At 40.6% G+C, this 25,391-nt stretch overlaps 1 protein-coding gene across 1 annotated transcript in view; it reads left to right on the top strand.

The window, feature by feature from the left end:
• Window positions 1–23,159, top strand: part of fancd2 (FA complementation group D2) — a 98,835-nt gene extending 75,676 nt beyond the window's left edge. Inside the window, exons 35-44 of the mRNA XM_043707668.1 lie at window positions 824–946; window positions 1,444–1,537; window positions 3,142–3,213; window positions 4,264–4,302; window positions 10,231–10,305; window positions 13,060–13,134; window positions 15,536–15,682; window positions 17,309–17,392; window positions 19,714–19,807; window positions 21,418–23,159. Coding sequence (XP_043563603.1) covers window positions 824–946; window positions 1,444–1,537; window positions 3,142–3,213; window positions 4,264–4,302; window positions 10,231–10,305; window positions 13,060–13,134; window positions 15,536–15,682; window positions 17,309–17,392; window positions 19,714–19,803 — 799 coding nt within the window. The 3' untranslated portion in view covers window positions 19,804–19,807; window positions 21,418–23,159. The remainder of the gene's footprint in view (window positions 1–823; window positions 947–1,443; window positions 1,538–3,141; window positions 3,214–4,263; window positions 4,303–10,230; window positions 10,306–13,059; window positions 13,135–15,535; window positions 15,683–17,308; window positions 17,393–19,713; window positions 19,808–21,417) is intronic.
• The last annotated feature ends 2,232 nt before the right edge of the window (window positions 23,160–25,391 follow it).

Raw genomic sequence — 25,391 nt, 5'->3', positions numbered from 1 at the left:
AACATTCTTACACAGTTGACCAGTACTATGCACAGTACTTCAGAAGTGACCTGCATAACTGAAGCATAACTTCCCTACCTAGTATTCAGTTTCCCTCATAATAATTGATCACATTTTAGCTTTCTTAATTACTTGCTGGAGCTGCAAACTATACTTTTGTGATTCATGCAAGAGGAAACCCAGATCCCTGTGCATCTCAGAGCTCTCCAATCCCTCACAATTTAGGTAAAGTGCTTAATTTTTTCTATTCATCCTGCCAAAGTGGAAAATCACACATTTTCTCATTTTTAACTTCATTGGCCAGGTCTTTGTTCACTCACTTCACCTGTATAAATCTTTTTGTGGACTCCATGGCTTGTTAAAACTTCATTGCTTATTTTCCAACCTATTTTATGTCATCAGTAAATTTGGCAACCATGTGTTCAGGCTCTTCATCTAAGTCCTTTATTTAAATTGTAAACAATTGAGGTTCCAGCACTGGTCCATATGGCATACTACTTATTATGTTCTGCTAACCTGAAAAAGACACATTTATACTCTCTGCTTCCTGTTTGGCAGCCAATCTTCTATATATACTGATATGCTACCCTGTACACAATGCATTTCTACTTTGCTCAATAACCTTTGATGTGCTACTTCATCAGATGCCTTCAGTTAGTTGCATTAACAGGTCAATAGTGTGTTATTTGCTTTGCCAGCTTTACTATGGAATGTGTGGATGGGAATAAAATAAATTGACATATGATGTGAAATATTGCTATGTTGGCTGAACATTCATAAACTGATGGCATGTATTTGTTTTTTTTTAAAACCATGTTTGCAGTATTTACCTGAAGCACACAGATGATGTGCTGAAGTCTGTGGAGGAAATTGCTGGTGTGGGTGTTCCCGAACTGTTGAATTCGACTAAGGATGGAAGCTCAAATACATTTCCAACACTGTCCAGGTATTAAGTGTTTCTTTTGCCAACTTTTAGAACTTTTGAAATTATGAGATATAATTTATGAAATTATGAAATCATTCCTGATTTGCCCGAAACATCGAATTTCCTGCTCCTCAGATACTGCCTGACTTCAGCACCACTCTAATCTTGACTTAAATAGAAATTTACCAATGGTTTCACTATAATGGTGCTTAATCTGGATTCTTTGGGGCCGAATTAAACTCTGTCATCAAAGGGCTGGAAACCAATGTATGCCTGTGACTCCAATGGGACAAACCCAATCTCACTGAGAAATATCATTTGGGATCCAAGAATTCAATGACAAAAACACGAATGAATCATCTCAAAATCACTGTCACCTAATCACATAAAATACCATCAGAAAATTTGCCACTTTTTTCAATCATTCTTTGGTGTTAAAAGATATCAAGGTGAAGCTGGAGACTGAGGTTAGGAAAGCTTGACGAAATAGTGAACTAAACTACTTGATCTCTCAATAGGCAAACATTTGTCATCTTCTACCGGGTAATGATGAGTGAATTGGATAAGTCTGTAAAGAGTATTCCAGCTGGCATGCAGTCTGATTCAACCGAGGTAATTTTATCTTTTGACATTCTACTATTTTGAACCAATTCACTTCTAACCATTTGGAACGAAGCCTGTCACTAGTAGCAAAGCAGATCCTCGCGGTAGTATGGTGCTGGAAAAGCACAGCAGGTCAGGCAGCATCAGAGGAGCAGGAAAATCGAAGTTTCGGGCAAAAGCCCTTCATCAGGAAGGGCTGATGAAGGGCTTTTGCCCGAAATATTGATCTTCCTGCTCCTCGGATACTGCCTGACCTGCTGTGCTTTTCCAGCACCACACTACCGCGAGGATCTGTTTTGGGTCCACTGTTGTTCGTCATTTTTATAAATGACCTGGATGAGGGCATAGGAGAATGGGTTAGTAAATTTGCGGATGACTGTAAGGTCGGTGGAGTTGTGGATAGTGACAAAGGATGTTGTAGATTACAGAGAAGCAGCCCAGCTGCAGAGCTGGGCTGAAAAGTGGCAAATGGAGTTTAATGCAGAAAAGTCTGAGATGATTCACTTTGGAAGGAGTAACAGGAATGCAGAGTACTGGGCTAATGGTAAGATTCTTGGCAATGTCGATAAGCAGAAAGATCTCAGTGTCCAGGTACATAGATCTTGAAAGTTGCCACCCAGGTTGATAGGGTTGTTAAGAAGACATATGGCATGTTCGCTTCTATTGGTAGAGGGATTGAGTTTCAGAACCATGAGATCATGCTGCAGCTGTACAAAATTCTGGTGCGGCCATATTTGGAGTATTGCGTATAGTTCTGGTCACCACATTATAGGAAGGATGTGGAAGCTTTGGAAAGGGTTCTGAGGAGATTTACTGGGATGTTGCCTGGTCTGGAGGGAAGGTCTTATGAGGAAAGGCTGAGGGACTTGAGGCTGTTTTTGTTAAAGAGAAGAAGGTTGAGAGATTACTTAATTGAGACATATAGGATAATCAGAGGGTTAGATCGGTTGGACAGTGAGAGCCTTTTTCCTCGGGTGGCGATGGCGAGCACGAGGTGACATAGCTTTAAATTAAGGGGTGATAGATATAGGATAGATGTCAGAGGTAGTTTATTTACTCAGAGAATAGTAGGGGCATGGAACGCACTGCCAGCAACAGTAGTAGACTCTCCAACTTCAGGTGCATTTAAATGGTCATTGGATAGGCATTTGGACGAGGATGGAATAGTGTAGGTTAGATAGACTTCAGCTTGGTTCCACAGGTCAGCGCAACATCATGGGCTGAAGGGCTTGTACTGCGTGTAATGTTCTATGTTCTGGTTCCAAAGGTCACTGCTGTATATGGACCTTAAAAGCCCATGTTAAAAAAAAATTAAAGAGAGTGTTGCTGGCAGCATTTGTGGAGAAACAAACAGAATTGTGAGAAGAGTCTGTTTCTCTATCCACAGGTGGTGCTAGACCTACTGAGCTTCTCTAGCATCTGCAATATTTTGCCTTTATTAATATAAAACCATTGTGAAGACCACACACCAGAAAGAGTTTGTGATTAGGGGAGATGAAAGAAGCTGCTCACATTGTGACACCCAACTATATAAAAGTGGGGGGAAAAGAAATCAAACTCTTTTATTACATTTTTAAGCCATTACTATTTTAACAGAAATTAATTGGTTTCAGGTACAGATCGAGAAATTGCTGCGATGGAATGTAGCTGTGCGGGATTTCCATATCCTCGTAAATCTTGTAAAGGTAACAAAGTAGCATTTTTTTTTGGTGAGGGTAAGCAATTTTTGTACCATTCTTTTATGATAGGAATAAAGAACAGGAGTAGGCCATTTAGCCTGTTCTGCCACTTGACTCCTTTTACCTGCCCTTTCCTCATAATCTCTAATTGTGTACAGCTCTGGGTACCACATTATCGGAAGGATGTGAGTGAGCTGGAGAGATTTCAGATTGAATTTTCATGGTTTACAAGAATGGTTCCAGGGATGAGAAATTTCATTTCTGAGGATATATTAAAGAAGTTGGAACCATTCTTGGAGAGAAGAAGGTTCTGAGGAAATCTGATAGACGTTTCCAAAATCATGAGGGAACCTGGATAAAGTAAATGGGGAGAAACTGTTTCCAGTTGTAAAAGAAGCAAGATCTAAAGGACACATTTAAAGTGATTTGCCAAAGAAGCAAATGCAAGGTGACGAAAAGCTTTTTCTCACAATGAGTAGTTGAAGTGTGGAATACATTGCCTCGAAGCGGCAGGCACAGATTCAGTTGAGGCATTCAAGAGGGCATTGGATGATTATTTGGTTGAAAATAATGTGCAAGGGTATGGGAGATTTGCACTAAATAATGATGCTCATTTGATGAGCTTTTGCAGACATGATTGGCTGAATGACCTCCTTCTGCACAGTAACACTTCTGTGATTCTCTGAATACCTCTGGTTCGCAATAATCTATCAATCTCTGATTTAAAATTCACATTCACATTTTATATAGCATGATTTGATACTTTTAGAAGAGAGCTTCAAACTTTTACCAACTTTTGAGGAAGTGTTCCCCAACTTCATGGAATAGTATCTGGTTGAACTCCTCCTTGCCAGTGTCACACTGAAAGTCTTGGGATTTTCAATTCCCCTATTTTCCTGTTAACTCTGTTCTACCCTGCACCAGTGCAGGTGATATAACAGCTGTCTGTTTATGTAGCTTATAATTGTGAACCCTTGCTTTAATATCTGTTGTTTACATAGTTCATACTTTGAAGAAATCTATTTTTGCATTTATTAATACTTTCTTACTGTGCAGGTGTTTGACAGCAGACCTGTCTTGGGTGTGTGTCTCAAGGTAATCAACTTATAAATTTGTTTTAGTTTGACAATGGTGGCTTAGAAAGAAGGATTGCATTCTTCCAGTACCTCATTACATCATGAAAACATTTCAAAGTGCTTTGTGTCAATGACTTTCTTCTTTGAAGTGCAGTGTCTGTTTCATAAGCAAAAGCAGCAATGGTTCCTACCTAGCAATATGTGCTGTCCTATATGTTCTGCAAATATGTGTATATAAGGTGCAGTAATGGTTGAAAGAAAACTATTGACCAGGAATACTGGGAAAGCTGCCAACTCTTTCTTGAAGTGTCGCTGATTATTTAACATCTGCTTGAACAGACAAGTGAAACCTTGAGTTAGCATCTGAAATGAATAACAGTGTCAGCTTGGCTTACATGTAGCAGAATTACTTTTTAGTCTAGAGGTTGGGGATTTAAAGTTGACACAGAGAATAAAGCAGAAAATCTTGGCTGATATTCTTGTCGAGTTCAGTACTGTTATAGCTGCCAATCTTGGGTAAGATAATAAATGGAAGCTATTCTGCCTTCCTGAGTGGGAGAAATCAGTCCCATAGTACTTAGAGTGGCAGGGGGCCTCTCTGCTCAAGTTGACAATATTTGTCAAGCAATACCACTAAAACCTAATCTGGTCTTTGTCTGGTGGCAGTTTGTGGGACTTTGCTAAGTATATTCTGACTTTTGAGTTTCCTACAACAGTGACCTGCATTTCAAAAGTTCTTCATTGGCTCTAAAGCACTTTGCAAATCATGAAAATTACTAGATAAATGCAAAGTTAAAAATCACACAACACCAGGTTATAGTCCAACAGGTTTAATTGGAAGCACTAGCTTTCGGAGCACTGCTCCTTCATCAGGTGGTTGTGGAGTACACAATTGTAAGTCACAGAATTTAGAGCAAATGTTTACAGTGGGATATAACTGGAATTATGCATTGAAAAACCTTGATTGTTTGATAAGTCTCTCATCTGTTAGAATGACCATGTTAGTTTCATTTCTTTCATACATAAATGACAAAACGTTATTTAAAAGTTACATTCTCAGGTTAACTTTAACAATTGGTGTCAGCCGAGATAATATGTTGAAGGTGTTAGCCCCCTGTGTGCTGTTGTCTGTGCCGTAGTGTTTAGACTGATTCTAATCTAAAAAATGAGTTAACAGAGCGTTACATGAAATCATGCAGTCTTTGAGCAAAGTACAATGTAACCCTGCAAGTACAAATTCACCCCTCAAATGTATATGTGTATGTGTGCATGTGTATGTGTGTCTGGGATGGGGGGTTGAGTGTCTGTGACAGAGAATGTGTGTGTGTTCTTAAAGGGGTCTAAGTCTGTGACAGAGGGTGCATATTTGAGTATAGGACTGCCTGTGTGTGTGTGTGTGTATCGTGCAATGGTGGTCACCTATAGTGTGACATGAACCCAAGGTCCTGGTTGAGGCCCTCCCTATGGGTACCAAACTTAGCTATCAGTCTCTGCTCGGCCACGTTTCGCTGCTGCCTGTCCCGAAGTCCGCCTTGGAGGATGGTCACCCGAAGGTCCAAGGTCGAATGTCCTGGACTGCTGAAGTGTTCTCCAACTGGGAGGAAACGCTCCTTTGTGTTGATGTTGTGTGGTGCCCATTCATCCATTGCTGTAGCCTCTGCTCGGTTTCACAAATGTGCCATGTCGCAGGGCATCCTTGCCTGCAGCGTATGAGATAGACAATGTTGGCTGAGTCGCATGAGTACCTGCCACGTACGTGGTGGGAGGTGTCCCTATGCGTAATGCGTGATATCTATGTCCACACTCTGACACGTTTTGCAGCACCTACCGTGACAGGGTTGTATGGAGTTGTCCTGAAATCCGGGCAGTTTGCAACGAACAATGATCTATTTGAGTTTTGTTGGTGGTTTAAAGGTGAGCAGTGGTGGTGTGGGGAAGGGTTTGGCAAGGTGCTCATCCTCTTTGATAATGTGTTGCAGGCCGTGAAGAACGTGGCGTAGCTTTCCAGCTCCTGGGAAGTACTGCACAATGAAGTGTACCCTGTCAGTTGCAGCACGTGTCTGTCTCCTTAGGAGGTCATTACGGTTCCTTGCTGTGGCACATCAGAACTGGCAGTCGATGAGTTGAGCATCCTACCCCATTCTTATGAGGGCATCTTTGAGTACTTCCAGGTGCCCGTCACATTCCTCCTCATCTGAACAGATCCGGTGTACGTGTAGGGCTTGTCCATAGAGGATGGCTGTTTTAATATGTCTTGGGTGGAAGCTGGAGAAGTGTAGCATTGTGAGGTTGTCTGTGGGTTTGCCGTAGAGTGTAGTGCGGAGGTGTCCATCCTTGATGGAAATGCATGTGTCCAAGAATGAAACAGATAGTAGAGAGTAGTCCATGGTGAGTTTGGTGGGATGATACTTGTTGATATCACTCTAATTTTATCAGTGACTCCTCGCCATGGGTCCAGAGGAAGAAAATGTCATCAATGTACCTGGTGTACAATGTTGGTTGGAGATCCTGTGTATAGAAGAAGTCTTGTTTGAACCTGTGCATGAAAATGTTGGCATATTGGGGTGCAAATTTGGTCCCCATGACTGTTCCACGTGTCTGGATGAAGAACTGGTTGTCAAAGGTGAAGATGTTGTGACCGAGGATAAAGCGGATGAGTTGTAGGATGGTGTTTGGAGATTGGCAGTTGTTGGTGTTGAGTACTGAGGCTGTTGCAGCGATGTCGTCATTTTGGGGGATGCTCGTGTAGAATGCTGAAATGTCCATTGTGACGAGGAATGTTCCCGGTTTGATTGGTATGTGGGTGCTGAGTTTCTATAAGAAATCCGTAGTGTGGTGACAGAAGCTGGGGATCCCCTGTACAATGGGTTTCAAGATGACTTCGACATAGCCAGAGAGGTTCTCACACAGGGTCCCATTGCCTGATACAATGGGATGTCCTGATGTATTGGCTTTGTGTAACTTTGGAAGGCAGTAGAATTCGCCTACGCGAGAAGTACGTGGGATGAGGGCGCTTAGGGAACTCTGAAGGACTGGATCCAAAGTCCTGATCAATGTGTTTAATTCACGAGTGTGCTCTTTGGTCGGATCAGCCGGTAGTTGCCTGTTGTGTTCCTGGATGTTCAGTTGTCAGTACACTTTCTTGCAGTAATCTGTTCCAATCTGAATGACGATGGCTCCTTCTTTATCTGCTTGTTTGATGACAATGTTGTAATTGGTTTTGAGTGCTTAGATGGCGTTGCTTTGTGAACTGGTGATGTTTTGCTGTACCTTGTGGGTACGGCTAATGAACCTGGCATTTATATATTTTCTGACGGTTTGAGCATACATGTCAAGCCCAGGGCAGCATCCTTCCGTTGGGGTCCAGATTGACTCCTCCTTTGGTTGCTTCTCTACGGATCTCTGTGTTCCAGTTCGTTAGTGGGCTTGTTGGGATCACTGCTGGCACCTTGAAACAATCTCACAATGCTACACTTCTCCAGCTTCCACCCAAAACATATTAAAACAACCATCCCTTATGGACAAGCCCTATGCATACACCGGATCTGTTCAGATGAGGAGGAATGTGACGGGTACCTGGTAGTACTCAAGGATGCCTTCGTAAGAATGGGGTACGATGCTCAACTCAACGACCGCCAGTTCTGACGTGCCACACCGTAATGACCTCCTCAGGAGACAGATACGTGCTGCAACCAACAGGGTACCCTTCGTTGTTCAGTACTTCCCAGGAGTTGAAAAACTACGCCATGTTCTTTGCGGCCTGCAACACATTATCAAAGAGGATGAGCACCTTGCCAAACCCTTCCCCACACCACCACTGCTCACCTTCAAACAACTACCAAGACTCAAATAGATCATTGTTCGTTGCAAACTGTCCGGCTTTCAGGACAACTCCATACAAACCTATCACGGTAGGTGCTGCAAGACGTGTCAGAGTGTGGACATAGATACCACCATTACGTATGGGGACACCTCCCACCATGTACTTGGCAGGTACTCATGCGACTCAGCCAACGTTGTCTCTGTCATATGCTGCAGGCAAGGATGCCCTGAGGCATGGTACATTGATGAAACCGAGCAGAAGCTACAGCAACAGATGAATGGGCACCACACAACAATCAACACACAGGAGCGTTCCCTCCCAGTTGGAGAACACTTCAGCAGACCAGGACATTCAACCTCGGACCTTCGGGTGACCATCCTCCAAGGCTGACTTCGGGACAGGCAGCAACGAAAAGTGGCCGAGCAGAGGCTTATAGCTAAGTTCGGTACCCATAGGGAGGGCCTCAACCGGGACCTTGGGTTCAGGTCACATTGTAGCTGACCACAGTTGCACTATACACACACACAGACACTCCTATACAAACACAGACTCCCCCACACTCTCACATGCACCTTCTCACAGACTTAGACCCCTCCTGAAGAAGGGCATGTGCCCGAAACGACTCATTTTTTAGATTAAAATCAGTCTAAACGTTATGGCATAGACTACAGCACACAGGGGGCTAACGCCTTCGACATATTATCTGGACTGACACCAATTGTTACAGTTAACCTGAGAATGTAACTTCTAAAAAAAAGTTTTGTGATTTACACAGGAAAGAAGTGAAACTAACATGGTCATTCTAACAGATGAGAGACTTAACAAACAAGCAAGGTATTTTTCAATGCATAATTCCAGTTGCATCACTTTTGTAAACTTTTGCTATTAATTCTGTGTCTTACTATTGTGTACTCCACAACCACCTGATGGAGCAGTGCTCCGAAAGCTAGTGCTTCCAATTAAACCTGTTGGACTATAACCTGGTGTTGTGTGATTTTTAACATTGTACACCCCAGTCCAACACTGGCATCTCCAAATCATAGAAAAATGCAAAACTTTACTTAAAATTCCCAGCTACACGGGGGGTCCCTGATTTATGAATGTCTGACTTACGAATCCAATCCGATACAAGATTTAATTTTAAAGACCTGACATACAAACATTTCCCGTATTTCGAACAGCTGCTTTCTATTGTCCTGTATAGTGATCTGACTTGTGTACAAATCGACTTGTGAATGGACTCCAGAACAGAACTCGTTTGCAAACCATGGATTGCTTGTAATGTATTGTTGTGATACCAGATTACAAGCTTTGTGTCTGTGATGTTGAAATGTCTGTGGCTGTTTTAGTAATCAATAAAATTCACAGGAGGGGGATATTCTTCAGTTCACAGAACTATAATTTGGTGTCTGTGATTTTAATCTCTTCCTAAAGCTCACAATGCTGCCAGTAATTTTGCTGAAAATAAGATATTAAAAATGGCTAAAATATTTCTCTTTATTTAATGAAACACTTAAGAAATCATTATTTATCGTTATCAATTTAAATTACCAATAATAATGCCTTTATTGTTTCTTCTCTCTCCATCCCTGTTATGCATGAAGCTTCACATTTTCAATGAATTGTTACTTTGCAAGGCCCAACCTGATAGGTGAAAAATTCCCACTTGAACCTCTTCTTCCAGAGGATGAATTCTGTAACTTTATAATAAACACTAAAAGTGACATACCTTAATCTTACCATCAGGCAAATTAGGCTTTCTGAAACAGTGTTCTGTAATGTCTCAGTACTAGTGTTAACCTTTTTTAAAAAGGCATAAGGAAGTGGAATGTAATGACTCTGTTCAATTTTTCTATGACATCACCCGCCTCCCTTAACCTAAAGGGGAATAATGCCTAGCCTGTAATTGTTGCCTAATCCTCATTGTGTGTGACCAAGACTTTGCTTGTGGGAATTATGAAATTGTGATGTTTTTCTAATTACTACCTATAGCATAGTATACTGGAATGCAAATTGCCATAAATAACATCAGTTAAGCTATTGGTTTTGTTTTAATAGCAGTTAGTTGTACAAAGATGGTTTTGCTACAGTATTTTAATGCATGGTTATATTTTTGTGATGCAGCATGGGCGCCTTTTCATTGAGTCGTTTCTTAAACAAGGCATGCCTCTTCTCGACTACACCTTCAAGAAACACAGGGTATGAATTTCCAGTAAAAAAGTGCAAGTTTAATAGAAAATAAGATGAAATTGAGAACATAGCGACCCTCTAGCCAATTAGTTCAGATGGTTTAATGATAATCTAATAATATGTAGTTTTGAAATGGGTCAGAAGTGACCATGAGCAGAAATGGAAATTAATGCAAACCTACAACTGATCAGTTAGTTGCTGAAGGAGTTTAAAAGAAAAATGAGGTAGGAACAAGGAAATTATGCACAGTCTCATGTGATCTCAGGACATCTCAAAGTGCTTTATAGCCAATTAAGTATTTTTGAAATGTAGTTATTGTTATACTATTGGAAGCATGACAACGACATTTCGCAAAGCATGCTCCTGCAAACAACAAACATATTGACCAAATAACCTGCTTTGGTGATATTGATTAAAGGATAAATATTAGCCCAAACAACACCCATTTTCCTTCTCAAAATAGTATGAGAGGACTTTTCATGTCCACCCAAGAAGGCATTTAATACCTATTATACCTCAAAACCATGAACATGCCCTCGGGACTAAGAAAGCAAGTATGACCTCTGTTTGATCCATTGTCTGAAAGATGGAACCTCAAACTATGCAATGTGTCTTCAGAACTATAGACATTTCAGGCCCCATTGTGGACACAGATTTCTGGAGTGAAATGTTAACCCAGAATAATTTTGGCTTTCATGTGAGAGTTCTACGATTAAAGCAAGGTTTATAGTTACATTTTCAGAGTGAAATTATTGAAATGCTGCTGATTGAACCTGGACTTTGTGTATGCAGCTTTTGATGCATACATGCTGAAAATCAGACAAAATAGAAATTCTGTGCTCCTTTAGATATTGATAATTATCTCCAAATTACATTCAAAATTGACTTTAGAAAATGTATAGTTTAGTCACACCTTTCTACTTTATTATTATTCAGCCTCCATTATCGTCTACCATTCCCTCAGCTAAAGGCGCGGCAATAAATGTACTCCCAGCTGTTGGCTGATGCTACTCAGTATCTAGTTTCAAACAAAGCACTGCAGATGCTGGAAATCTGAAACCAAAACAGAAATTGCTGGAGAAATTCATTAGGTGTAACAGCATCTGCGGAGAGAAAGCACAGTTAATGTTTTAGTCCAGTGATCCTTCAGAGCTGGAGTTACTCTGTAAAAGTCTGCTTGGAGCGACATTGTGCAGATATTCTTACTCTGTCTGAAATGCCTCTTTTATACAACCCATCTGAAATGGAGAACTATGGCCTGAATTTTTGTATTGACAGAGAGGGTCTCCAACCGAGCTAAAATGTCTCTGGAGCACTAATTCCAGAGGTCTTGCACCTAAAACAGGCATCCAGTACTTTTGTTGAGGATGGAATGTGAGAAAATTATATGTCAGTAGTTTGCAAAGCAAGCTGAACATTTTAAAGTGCAATTGCCTTCAAACAGAAACTTCAGTTGTGAGGATAGATTGAAGAAGTTGGAACTGTTCTCCTTGCAGACAAGGAAGCTGAATGGACATTTGATAGCGGTTTTCAAAATATTGAGTGGGTGGGATACAGAGATAGGGAAAAGCTGTTCCCATCCATTAAAGGAACAAGGGTATACATTTAAAGTGATTTGCAAAAGAAGTAAGGGTGATGTGAGAAACGTTTTTCTTCCACACAGAGTAGTGAGGCTATGGGAATGCATTGCTTGGAAATATGGTGGAGACAGGTTCAATCAAAGCATTCAAGAGGGCATTGGATGATTATTCGGAGAGAAATAGTATGCAAGGGTATTGGGAGAAAGTGAGGACTGCAGGTGCTGGAGATCAGAGTCGAAGAGTGTGCTCCTGGAAAAGCACAGCCAGTCAGGCAGCATCTGAGGAGCAGGGGAGTCGACATTTCCAGCATAAGCAAAGGTATTGGGCCGAAACAGGAAACTGGTACTTAGTAATGATTCTCTTTTTGAAGAGCTAGTGCAGACATGATTAGCCGAATGGCTGCCTTCTGCACCATAACTATTTTCAGATGGAATAGTGCATTCATCAATATAGATTTAGCACTTCATTTTTTTCACCGCAGCATGTGTCCCAAGGTTTGTCTTTGTGCATACAAGGTAAGTTGGCATCCAGGGAAAATGGCAAAATGTGGAAACATGGGTTAGCACGAGTTGACACCAAGGTGATAAGGGTCTATGAAGTGCCTTAGAAGGGAGGTGAAAATGCTTAGTTGACATGAAGGATCTGAGGGGCTCTTAGACATGGATATGGCGCATGAGGTTGTCCGGGTTGACATGGATGGGGCATATATTGGGCAGGTTGAAGGCTGGAGACCTGTTCATTTCCCTGGTGGGGAGCATCTTTTCATGCAGCTCCTCTGCACTCAGCTGCCCCTGAATTTTTTTCCATGGAACATGTACCAGACTTGGTTGAAAACTTGCCCACTCCGGAATGGAAAGAAGACTATACGGGACACACTCTTCCATTCAGATTAGTGGAAATAGCAATTTGTAAAAGTCTGGGCTCCTGACTCTGAACAAGATTTCAGCTGTGTGTACAAAGTCAGCTGAAGTGACTATGTTTGTTTCATTGTGCTGCTGTTAAAAACCCTCCTTACTTTTAGACCACAATAACTTTTGCTGTGTATTTTGATTTGATACAAGAGCTTTACTGTAGTTGGAGGGAAGGGAATGATGTTACAAGTTCACATTGTGTGCTCTTGCTTAATTTACATTATAACTGCTTCTCAGTTTGTCGACTGAGACTATTCTATTTTTTCTTAAAGGAGGATGTTCAGAGTTTGCTGAAGACCCTACAGCTGAGTACTCGTCAATTACACCATATGTGTGGACATACCAAGGTATGACTAACACACAATTGTTGGAGTTTGAAGAGAGTTCATATCAACAAGCTTTTCTAATGTATGGATATCCAATGATTATGATGTAATTACTGTTAAGTTTACAATTCTTGTAACTCAGATTAGTTTTGTAGTTGTGGGAAGTTGATTTGCAGACATTTCATCCCCTGTCTAGGTGACATCCTCAGTGCTTTGGAGCCTGTGAAGCGCTGCTGGACTGTGTGTTCCGGAATCTGTTTGGTTCCATTCCTACTACTTCCGGTTGCCAGTTCCAGTTGTTTGCTGTAGTGGCTGGTATATCGGATCGAGGTTCTCTATGTTTGTTGATGGAGTCTGTGGATGAGTGCCATGCTCCTAGAAATTCTCTGACTGTCCTCTGTTTAGCTTGTCCTATGATTGTTGTGTTGTCCCAATCGAATTTGTGGTCCTTGTCATCTGCGTGTGGCTACTAAGGACAGCTGGTCTTGACATTTAGAGGATAGTTTGTGTTCATGGATGCGGATTGCTAGTTGTCTGTCTGTTTGTCCTATTTAGTGTTTTGTGCAGTCTTTGCATGAAGTCTTGTAAATTATGTGTGTCTTGCATATGATGAGTATAGGGTCTTTCATTCAAATGAGTTGTTGTCTGAGCATGGCTGTCACTTTACGGGCTATTGTGAATCTGAGTGGTCAGAGAAGTCTGGCTGTCAGTTCCGAGATTTTTATTTAAAGAAGGTAGCATGGGTAGTGAGTTAGGTCGTGGCATGTCCTCATCGCATAGTTTGTCTGTTAGGCATCTGCAGATGAAGTTGCGGGGATATCCATTCTTGGTGAAGACTCTATAGAGGTATTCTTCTTCTCTTTGCAGGTTGGGAGTATTGCACTTTTTGAACAGGGTCCTAATGCAGCTTCTTTTGTGTGTGTTCGGATGGTTGCTGTTGTAGTTCAAGATTTGTTTCACATTTGTGGCTTTTCTGTACACTTTTATGGTGCATTCACCACTCTTTGTTCTTTCTACCATCACATCCAGGAATGGGAGTTGCTTGTTCGTTTCCTCCTCTCTTGTAAATCTGATCCCTGTGAGTATGGTATTCATAATCCAGTGTGTTTTCTCGATTTCTGTTCTCTTAATAATAACAAAATTGTCGTCCACATATCTGATCCAGAGTTTGGGTTGGATTTATGGGAGGGCTGTTTGTTCCAGTCTTTGCATCACTGCTTCTGCTATGACCCCAGAGATGGTTGAGCCCATAAATGTTCCATTGATCTGTTCATATATTTGGTTGTTGAATGTGAAGTGTGTCGTCAAGCACAGGTCTAGTAGTTTGGTTCACAGGAGCGATAGGGGACAAAATGTCTGCAAATCAACTTCCCAACTTGGCGAACCTACCCACAACTACGACAACCAGCACCCGAGCTACAAATCTTTATGCAACCTTGATCAGATTGGTTTCCTCATTACTACAAAGTAAGAGGATCTGAGAGCTCATTTACTGATAAAAATAAGAAAGTTATGGAAAAGGATATCTTGATAGTGGTAGAACTGCCCTTTGTCTCTGCTTTAGGAATATTTTAAACATAGGGTAATACACATCGTTAGTATTAACATAGTTGGCATTGCATAATAACAAGCAAAAAACATTTTTATTCCTGTATAAAATAAAATGTATATGTTCTAGCAGACTAAACATTGCATATCCCCATTTCAGATGGCAGCAGTGCCAAGAAATCTCAATATTACAGTGAGTGAGTTGTGGTCACATTAGCTGTGGATTTTCCACATTGTTTTATCTTAATGTGAGAGCTGTTTTTAAATCATGATCTCTTGATAATAAAGTAATGTTTTTCAGAAAATCCAATCTGTTTGGAATCTGTAATTTAACTGGCTGTCTGTTTGGGATGGAATCCATCTCAAAATAATGGATAAGAAGAGCTATGCTATTATACAGTTCGTACTCAAAAACAGAAGTGTATCTTGTAATAGAGATTCCCCCAAAAGATGGAGTAAGATATGCATTGGCAGGTTATAGACTATTTACTCTTTTATATTAATGAGAAATATTACTTAGTTATATCTTGTTAGCATTAGCGAGTTTTGAGAAGATTTGTAGCTCAGGTTGAGGTTCTGGATGTAGGTTTGTTCGCTGAGCTGAAGGTTCAGGAAACCCAAGAAAATGCTAACATATAAATAGAAAGCGGGCTACACCACCAGTGCTTCATCTGGAGGCTCACTGAAGTTGTTACCTAGTATAGGGATGACATTTCTGAAAACGAATCTTCCAGCTCAGCGAGCAAACCTACATCCAGATCTTGTTAGTGCATTTTGAACCTTCTCTCTGTACTAGCACTCGGAAGTACATGGACTTCTAGGCTTTACTGTTAACTAAGTATCTTTTATCCCACCCTTCTGACTTGATTTGCAGCTCAGTCAGGATACAAATCTAACCAATCATGTACCACCACTGAAGAAGTTGTTGGAATTATTTGTGTATCGCGTAAAAGCAATGTTGACTATCAACAAGTGCCAAGAGGCATTCTGGCTGGGAAACCTCAAAAACAGAGACCTGCAGGTCAGTAGAAATGTAGATTTCTGTATTTTGAATTGCTATATGCCTAAGAGTTTAACTCTGTTGCTCTTTATTACCATTTTTTATAGCTCTGAAAAGTTTGAGGTTTGGGCGGCTAGTTCTTCCCTAAGCCATAACTATTACCTCCTACACATTCTGTCATCCTTTCTTATTGTATTGAAATCCAGCATCCTCATGTCAGTTGCAGATCAGTTGGCAACTGGCTGTTTCTGGCTTGGGTTCAAGTCCCATGATACAGAATTAAGCAGCAAGTTCAAGTCTGTTATTCCACTGCGATACTGAGGGAGTGCTGCATTATTGGAAGTGGCATAGTTAAGACCAAAGGCCTGATCTGCCCATTGAGGTGATTATAAAAGATGCCACAACATCTTTGAAAAGGAATGGGAAAGTGCCCTCAGTTCCTGGCCAACATGTATCCCTCACTCAACATTGCAACACCACACATAATTTGGATGGTATTTCCTAATGACTAATTTCTCTCTATCTCATTTTCTTTGCAATCTTGATAGTAATATATATATATATAATGAACACCTGTCATTCCCTGCTAATCTGCTAAACCCCACGTCCCAACCCAAATTTGTCAACTGTGTTGTGCACAGTTAAGTTGCACATTAAATTAACTCCATTTTGGTAGTCATTGTTATTTATCAATATTGTGAAGTTAACACTTTATTAAAGCAAGATAAAGCATATAGTGACTGCCTGATGTTAGATGACGTGGGGATGGTGGTATGTGAAGGTGAAATCATAATGTGAATTCATAAAGTGCTTCAGAAATGGAATTCAGAGTAACTGATGTTACTCTGTGATGCTTTTGTCCATGTTCTAGTGACTTGTTACAGATTGAAAGTTATCTCTGACTGTCTGATAGAACTTGTGTGCATCTTTATGTCGAGCAATACTTCAGTGTAAAGTGTTTTTTTTTAATTTTTTAACAGGATGTGGGCATTGTTGGCTAGGCCACCATTTATTGCTCATCTCTGGTTGGGACACCTTTTTTGAACCTTTGCAGTCCATGGGATGCACGTACACCCCCTGCTGTACTGGAGGGTATACTGGGATCTTCAACCACTGTCAAATGAAAAAGCAACAATATAGTTCAAAGTTAGGTTGGGGTGTTACTTGATGGGGAACTTGCAAATTGTGGTGTTCCCATATGTCTGCTACCCTTATCCTTCTAAGTAGAAGAGATTCCATGTCTGGAAGCTGCTGTCAATGGGACCTTAGTAAGTTGCTGGCAGTGCAGCTCGTGGGTGGTAGACACTACAGCCATCCTGTGTCAATGATGACAGAAGTGAATATTTATGGTGGTAGATATGGTGCTAATCAAGCAGCCTGTTTCATCCTGGATGGTATCAAGCTTCTTGAGTTTTGTTCTAGTTGCACTAGGCAAGTGGAGAGCATTCCATTACACTCCTGACTTTTGCCTTATAGATGGTAGACAGGCTTTGAGACATCAGAAGGTGATTTGGTCACCACTGAATTCTTAGCCTTTGTCTCGCACTTGTACCCAGTTTGTATATGGTTGGTCCACTTTAGTTTCTGGTATGCTGGAACATAGTGAATACTTTAGCATTTTGCTTATTTGTCTGTTGTTTCACACAGGGAGAGGAGATCCTGTCCCAGACATCCCAACAAGAGAGTGGGGGTGATGAAGAATCAGAGCTTCCTGAAGATGATACAGAAGAGGTAAACTCTGGAGTGGTATCGGTGACAGTGAAATATCTTCCTGTGACTGGACAAAAAACATGCCACTGCAACAACAGCTTACATCTATATAACATTTATAATAAAATGTACTATTGTGCTTCAAAGCCATGCTCAATGTGAAATTTGACTCCTTGTTATATAAGCCACTAATAAGGCAGATGGTACAAAATTTGGTTGAAGAGGCAGAGTTGAAGAATTTCTGAAAGGAGAAGAGAGGCAGAGATTTCGGGAGTGAAGTTCAGAGCTTAGGGCTGAGGCACCTGAAGGCATGACCACCAGTGGTAGATGAATTAAAATTGGGGATGATCAAGAATCCAAAATTGGATGCACACATGTATCTTAGTGCTATCAGTAAAATCAGGATAAGAATTTTTAAATTGTGATATTGCTTGACTTGGAAATTGGTGTTTATTAGTGAGCAAAGGAAAAACCATTCAGGTGATGATTGGGTCGATATGAATGGATTTGGGTGAGTTAACTCTCACCTTAGCCAGACAATGATAGAGAGATGTGGTCAAACACACTACAGCTTAACAGATAGGTTGTGAAGGGTGATGCCTCAGACCTTGGCCACATTCACAGACTTTGGAGAGAGTTATTTCAGTACGAGACAAGGGCACAATGCTTATCGGAGGGATTCAGAGAGGGTGTTCTAGGAATGGTGGTTGCAAATTTGCAAGATGTTGGAGCTGGGCTAGCAATTTGCAAGGAGAGTGGGATGACCAGTTGTTTTATTTTGAAGAAAAGGTGATGTCACAGTTTGGGAGGGATAGGACCTGAAGAGGAAAAAAAACTGTTAACAATATCAACTGACATGAGGACCAGGGAGGGAGGTTGGGTGGTCAGCAGTTTGGTGAAAATAAGGTTAAGGAAGTTGGAGGTTGGTCCCATGTTGATATAACAGCTGTGTGATTGACAGCAAATGTTGAATCATCAGATGCGGAGAAGACATTACACCAAATTATACTTGCATTTGGCAGTAATTCGGTCAGTGGCTTCCAATAGGTTACAGGGAGCTACTTATAAAAATTTAGATGTTGCTTTTAAATAAGAGAATAAATCATTTTGATGACCTGCTTTTTCTTGGAATATTCTAAAAGTTAACTTCCATCGGTTGCTCTGCAGATGTTACCCTGTAGTGAAATACTAAGCCATACTACTATTGGTGACGAAGGGCTTTTGCCTGAAATATAGATTTTCCTGCTCCTTGGATGCTGCCTGACCTGCTGTTCTTTTCCAGCACCAGTCTAATTTGGACCCTACTATTGGTGCTGTTGATCCCAGTCACTATTTTAATTGCTTTCAGCCAGGGGAGAGTGTGGATACTCACATTGGTTTCACTCTTATCCCATGAGCGAGTAAAATGATAAAGGCTCATGTCTACAATTTTCTACAGTATGTATGGTTCTTCTCTGAAATGTATGCAGAATCATGCATTCCTTACAGTGCAGGAAGAGACTATTCAGCCCATAGGGTCTGGATCAACCCTCCAAGAAGCATCCTACCCTTTCCCTGTAATCCTGGATTTCCTATGGTTAATAATCTTCCCTGCACAATTTATCTTGGCCAATCCATCTAACCTGCACATTTTTGGACTGTAGGAGGGAACTGGAGCACCTGACCAAAATCCCACACAGCCACGGGGAGAACATGCAAACTCCACACAGTCAGTCACCAAAGGTTGGAATTGAACCCAGGTTCCTGACACTGAAACACCAGTGCTAACCACTGGGCCACTGTGCCACTGTTAAAGTAGGTAGGTCATATTCCCTGGGTGGCCCCAAGCCACCACCCTTCCGGTTAACAACTGAATGCCTTAGAGATTGGTATGAATGGAAAGTGTGGAGGATGTATTTCCAATAAGAGGGGAAAGGACAATCACATCACATGATGCATATTCCACAGAACAGTCAGGAAAACAATGCATGGAGAACTTTAAGATTGGTTCTCTGTCTCTTTTATGTCACCTGAGAATATCTAGGAGTTCACCTTAACTGCAGGGCTGATAGATGAAAGGAGATATTGATTGGAAATAGGAGCAACTTGGCCAATTAGCCTTTTGAGCCTGCTTCATCATTTGGTTGTGGTCTCAAGAACTTTGCTATCTGACCCCCATAATCCTCGACCCTGGAATGGGACAATCTTGATTCGTACAAGATATCTACTGAGCCAGGATGGATGAATAACGAAATAATCAACTAATTACTTATGATCTTTATTTACCTTGGAAACCTTGTTTTTCTTTATTATCTACTGATAGAGAACATAGAGAACGCATCACGGAATTTGTTTCTTTATAGGAGACTGAGGAGTTAAATGATTGTGAAGCAGAAACAAGGAAAACTACGAGGGATGACGAAGGAAGTACTGAAGACTCTGACAGTGATTAATTAGGTCTGTATTTATTGTATGTCGCACTACACAATTCAACTCTTTTTCAGTTTCATTTCTTGGTGCAGCTTGTTTCTTCCTGTTCCGGACAGTCTAAGGCAAAGTAGTGGGTGTCCTTTTCTCTTTACAATTGGGATTTTAAGTGTTAAAGTTCTTTTAACTCCTAAATTATAGGCTTCCTGAGCCATAATTCAGAGCTGCTAAGGGTTTAGTTTCCCTGCCGCAGTGCTGCTTAATACAGTTGTATAAAGTTCCTTCATGATTTCAAGACATCCCAGAGCCTTTTACAGCTAAATTGTATGTCCCTTCAGTATTCAGTTTGAACAAGCCAGTCAGCAGCTGGTTAGAAGTGTTCCCTAAAAGCGTTCTATACAAGCATGTTATGTGTTATCAGAGGAACCAAAACTCAAATTAACAGTACAAAAGCAAAATAGTGCAGAGACTTGACTTGCCTCTTATATCACATTGGATTGCATGTCCTTCACTGGGTACCTTTCATGATAAGACGGGATCATTATTCTTGAACATGTAAACAACCATGTGGTGGTAGAGAATGAGAACACCATCAAGCTGTTCAGTTAAAAATTTGACTTCAGAGTCAACTAAATTTACATTGCCAGTACTATGTTATGTATTGGATTTTCACCTGATAAAATGCAGCACATTGTTATTTTTCTCCTTTAGGTTAGGGGTATAATATGTCAATGCATTGTGAATTCATATTCCACCAAAATAACCTGAAATTAATTCAATAAATCTGATCATCTGCAGGCTTGCATTCAGTGAAAAATTATCAGCAGAGCTACTGGGTTGTCATTAATAGCCTTTAAGGAAGGATATCCCTATCCCAGTTCTGAGGAAGAATTATCGATCCAAAACGTGAACTGTGATTTCTCTCCACATATGCGGCCAGACCTGCTGAGCTTTTCCAACAATTTCTGTTTTTGTTTCTGACTTACAGCATCCCCAGTTCTTTCAGTTTTTGATATCCCTATCATGTTTGGCCAAGCCCATAAAATGGGGTTAATGCTTGCTGCTCTCTGAAGTGGTTCAGCAAACTACATGTCATTACTTTATCAGGACCAGGGACTGGTATTAAACACAATATCACCCATGCTATCAGTTTTTGAAGAAGAAATACATTTCCCAATTTTCTTCGACCTCCAGTCACCCCAAGACTCATCCATAACTACTGATACCAGGCTATGAGAACTGCAAGGAATGGCTTATTAAAAGTAACAACACCAGAGGACGAAAAGGGCTCTTGTTTATCGATGCACTAACAAATTGGTTTTTTTTTGAACCCATCTTGGCCAATGATGACCTCTGCTAATTTGTTGGACAGTGGCAACAAATATAAGAAGAGAGTCATTCCTATGTGCAGTGGAAAATCACACCCATCCAATACTGGTAATTATTTGAATCCTAAAGAAGACAAGAATCTGGATTGAACAAAAAGAGAAAGTTATAAGAAAACAGAGAAGAGAAAATCACTCTAAATTTCTGCTATTTTATTGTTACAAATAGAAATAAGTTTATCTTATCTGAAATCCTTGTTTAAAAGTTGCCAATTATCCAACCTAATTCAGTTGTATTCCTTTCTCTTATTCTAGGTCAATCCTGGTGCCTTATCAAGACTGAGGGTAAAGAACAGCTAGCTCTATCTGCATGTTGTGCAGTTAATGATGTAAATATGCAAAAAAACGTCTGGCAATATCCAGACAAAAGAATTTACCAAACCACTTAAGTCAACTTAAGGAATTAATATAATTGTAAAATCATACACTGCAGAATGAAAAAGGGCTGTAATTCCTAGAATCCTTTATGATATTTATAATGCTATTTTGTTCCATATATGTACATTTTTTTTTATATACCTCTGCTAGGAGCATTTAGCATTTATTTTACCAGTCATGCTTTTGCCAATAATTTTGTGATTAAAATTTGCATTTAACAATACAGTCCATTGGAGAAATGTGACAAAGGGAGCAGAACACTAGCCATGGGGAAGGCTCGCAGTACCGTGAACTGGTAAATCTGTATTCCAGATCCGCAGTATCTGTATTTATCTCTCAACTCTCCCATTACGGAAAATAGGCTGCTGAATGCCTGACATTCTCATGAAGGATAGAATAACTGAAAGAAAAGCCATTCCAACTCTATTCATTCACTTGCTGTCCCTATGGGGTGAAAGGGAGAGAGAGAGAGCAGGTAGCCTGCTTACCCTTTCTAAGATAGGTGGTGAGGCAGTATAAATGATAATAATTTGATTTAATCTCAGCAATTTGCCATTTGTGTGCAAAGATCATTACTCAGAATCCCTCAAAACAACATTAAAGAATTGGTAACTTACCTGTGTTGAAGAAATACAGTGCAGGTATTTATTTCCTCAGAGCACATTACTTAGCATTAGAGGCCAATAGCTTTGAACTGTGGAGTGAGCAGTCAAAGATACTGTCACCTGTTGGCTTTTTGTTGTTTAAATAGCACACTTTTATTAATTTCTACCACTTGTTACCTGACATCATGCCAGATAAAATGGATTAACATAAACTTTCGACATTTAGGCGAGACTACTTGTGAATTTTTTTTCTGCACCCAATCTTAGATTGTAAATTGTATGGAGCAATGTTATAGGGCCAAGACTGAACTACTCTAACTTGTAAAAATTACAAGAGGAGGTCTTGGGAGGCCCTATGATCTAAGTATAAACAGGGTGTTTCTCATCCTTTAATTTTTTATTCTTAATTTAAGATCAATTAATTTCCTATAATCTGATTTATTCAAACTCTTGGTATCAAGTTTCATTTAGTTGTGTTATTTACATCCCATAATTTAAAATTACTATCATTTTCTCTGCACACCAAATAAATTAGTAGCAGACCGTGGACTAAAGACAATGCAATAATATGTCTGTGGTGAACTCACATTGCTACTTTGTCATCAAACAGTATATTTGATTTTGTTGTTGAGATTTTTCCTAGAATTGAACATGTTCATTTAATTTGCTTTGAAGTTCAGAGGTAGTTTTAGGTGGGCATATTACAGGATGGATACTTAGAAAGGGAGTTGATTTTTTAATGGTGGATTCAAATGTAGTACGTTGCACATCACACCATGATGCTTTTGGGACTAGGCTTGTTAATGCACCTGAAGTTTCACTGCACTGCCCTCTCTGTTTCATCAAAATATAAGAACAATTGCTTTTGATAGATAAAGTCCTGCAGTCCCTTTTTGCTCGACAAGATGAGTTTGCTTCTGATTGAATGGGCAATGAGATCCAATTATAAACTATTTTTGGTTAAAAGGTTATGCTGCTGTATAAAAATTAATAAAGGTTATTATTTAATTGTTATCTGGTCTATTTTCATTAGAAATTCCTCTTAAATAATTGGGATGAAAATTATTCAATTATTTTTACCAGAAGAAGTACTGCTAAAATAATTCCTAAATCTGGTCATTTGACCACTCATTGTCTTCTCTTAGACAGCTTTCGGGGTTTGAAGTTGACTTGCTACTCCTCTCGTTCAGTAGGTTTTGAGCTGGTTGATCAGTCCAGTGCATGATCTGCAAGCTCCTTTGCATGACAGTTGCTGCTTGCAAGATTTGGTAGATGAGTTGTTTGCAGATCTTTGTCTCAACTTCACCGTTGCACATTCCTGATGAAGTGTCTCAGTGTGTTTGATATTTTCCAAAATGAACTTTCCCCATTTTGGTTCATCACAAACCAGGATATTGACCTGAAGAGGAGTAACTTTCTCACACAGAGTGGTGAGGGTATAGAATGAGCTGCGCGAGGAAATGTTCGAGGTGGCTACAATTGTAACATGTATATGAATAGGAAGGGTTTAGAGGGATATGGGTCAAGTGCTGGCGAATGGAACAAGGTCAGATTGGGATGTCTGGATAGCGCAGATGAGTTGGACTGAAGGGTCTGTTTCCGTGCTGTATGACAAAATGATGTTTGATCTCTGCAGGGATTCTTTGAGGACTTTCCTGCATATGGCCAAAGCAAAGCTTAATACTGCTTGTATATTGGGGGGTGGGGAGCCTGATAAAGGGCAGCATGGTGGCTCAGTGGTTGGTGCTGCTGCCTCACACTGCCAGTGACCCGGGTTCAATTCCAGCCTGGGGCGACTCTCTGTGTGGAGTTGCATATTCTCCCTCTGTCTGCGTGGGTTTCCTCAGGGTGCTTCAGTTTCCTCCCACAATCCAAAGATGTGCAGGTCAGGTGAATTGGCCATGTTAAATTGCCCATAATTTTCAGGGATATGTAGGTTAGGTCCATCAGTCAGGGTAAATATAGGATAATAGGATTGGGGAATGGGTTGGTGTGGACTTGTTGGACCAAAGGGCCTCTTTCCACACTTTAGGGATTCTAACCTATTCTATTCTACTCTATTCTATTCTATTCAACTGTAGTGAAATTCCTTTCTCTTGGAATAATGTGTGAATAAACCATTTAGTTTTATTTGGTTTCGGTTTTTATCTAGTTTTATTTTGTCTGCATACAGATGGCAAATTGTCAGTACACCCAATTATGGCCTAGGTTGATCAATTCTTAAAATAAAAATAATTGACTGAAATTTCAGTCAGGTCCCGATTCAACTTTTTTTCTATTCATTTGTGGAATGTGGGCAAAGCTAGCTGGCCAGCATTTACTATCCATCCATAGTTGCCCTTGAGAAGGTGGTGGTGAGCTGCCTTCTTGAACTGCTGCAGTCTACCTGCTGTGGGTTGACCCACAGTGCCATTAGGGAGGGAATTCCAGGATTTTGACCCAGCGACAGTGAAGGAATGGTGATATATTTCCAAGTCAGAATAGTAAATGGCTTGGTGGGGTAACTTGCAGGTGGTGATGTTCCCATCTACCTGCTGTCCTTGTGCTTCTAGATGGAAGTGGTCGTTATGTCTGGAAGATGCTGTCTGAGGATCTTAGGTGAAGTTCTGCAGTGCATCTGGTACATAATATACATTGCTGCTACTGAGCGTCGATTCTGGAGGGAGTGGATTCTTGTGGATGCAATACCAATCAAGTGGGCTGCCTTATCCTGGATGGTGTCAAGCTTCTTGAGTGTTGGAACTGCGCCTATCCAGGCAAGTGGGGAATATTCCATCATACTCCTGACTTGTGCTTTGTAGGTGATAGACAAGCTTTGGATAGTTAGGAGGTGAGTTGCTTGGCACACAGCTCTTGGAGCTACTGTGTTTATGTGGTGAGTCCAGTTGAGTTTCTGGTCAATGGTAATTCCCCAGATGTTGATAGTTGGGAATATCAAAGGTCATGGTTAGGTTGTATCTTATTGGTGATGGTCATAGCTTGACATTTGTATGGCACAATTGTTACTTGCCACTTGTCAGCCCAAGCTTGGATATTGTCCAAATCTGGTTGCATTTGAACATAGACTGCTTCAGTATCTGAGGAATTGCGAATGGTGCTGAACATTGTGCAATCATCAGAAAGAATCCCACTTCTGACCTTATGATGGAGGGAAGATCATTGGTGAAGCAGCTGAAGATTGTTGGGCCTGGGAGACCAACCTGAGGAACTCCCGCGGAGATGTCCCAGAACTGAGATGACTGACCT

The sequence above is a fragment of the Chiloscyllium plagiosum genome, chromosome 18 (genome assembly GCF_004010195.1).
Source record: "Chiloscyllium plagiosum isolate BGI_BamShark_2017 chromosome 18, ASM401019v2, whole genome shotgun sequence".
In the NCBI taxonomy this organism is placed as follows: Eukaryota; Metazoa; Chordata; class Chondrichthyes; order Orectolobiformes; family Hemiscylliidae; genus Chiloscyllium; species Chiloscyllium plagiosum.
The sequence above is the reverse complement of the archived record's forward strand: the minus strand, read 5'-3'. Positions and strand labels throughout refer to the sequence as shown.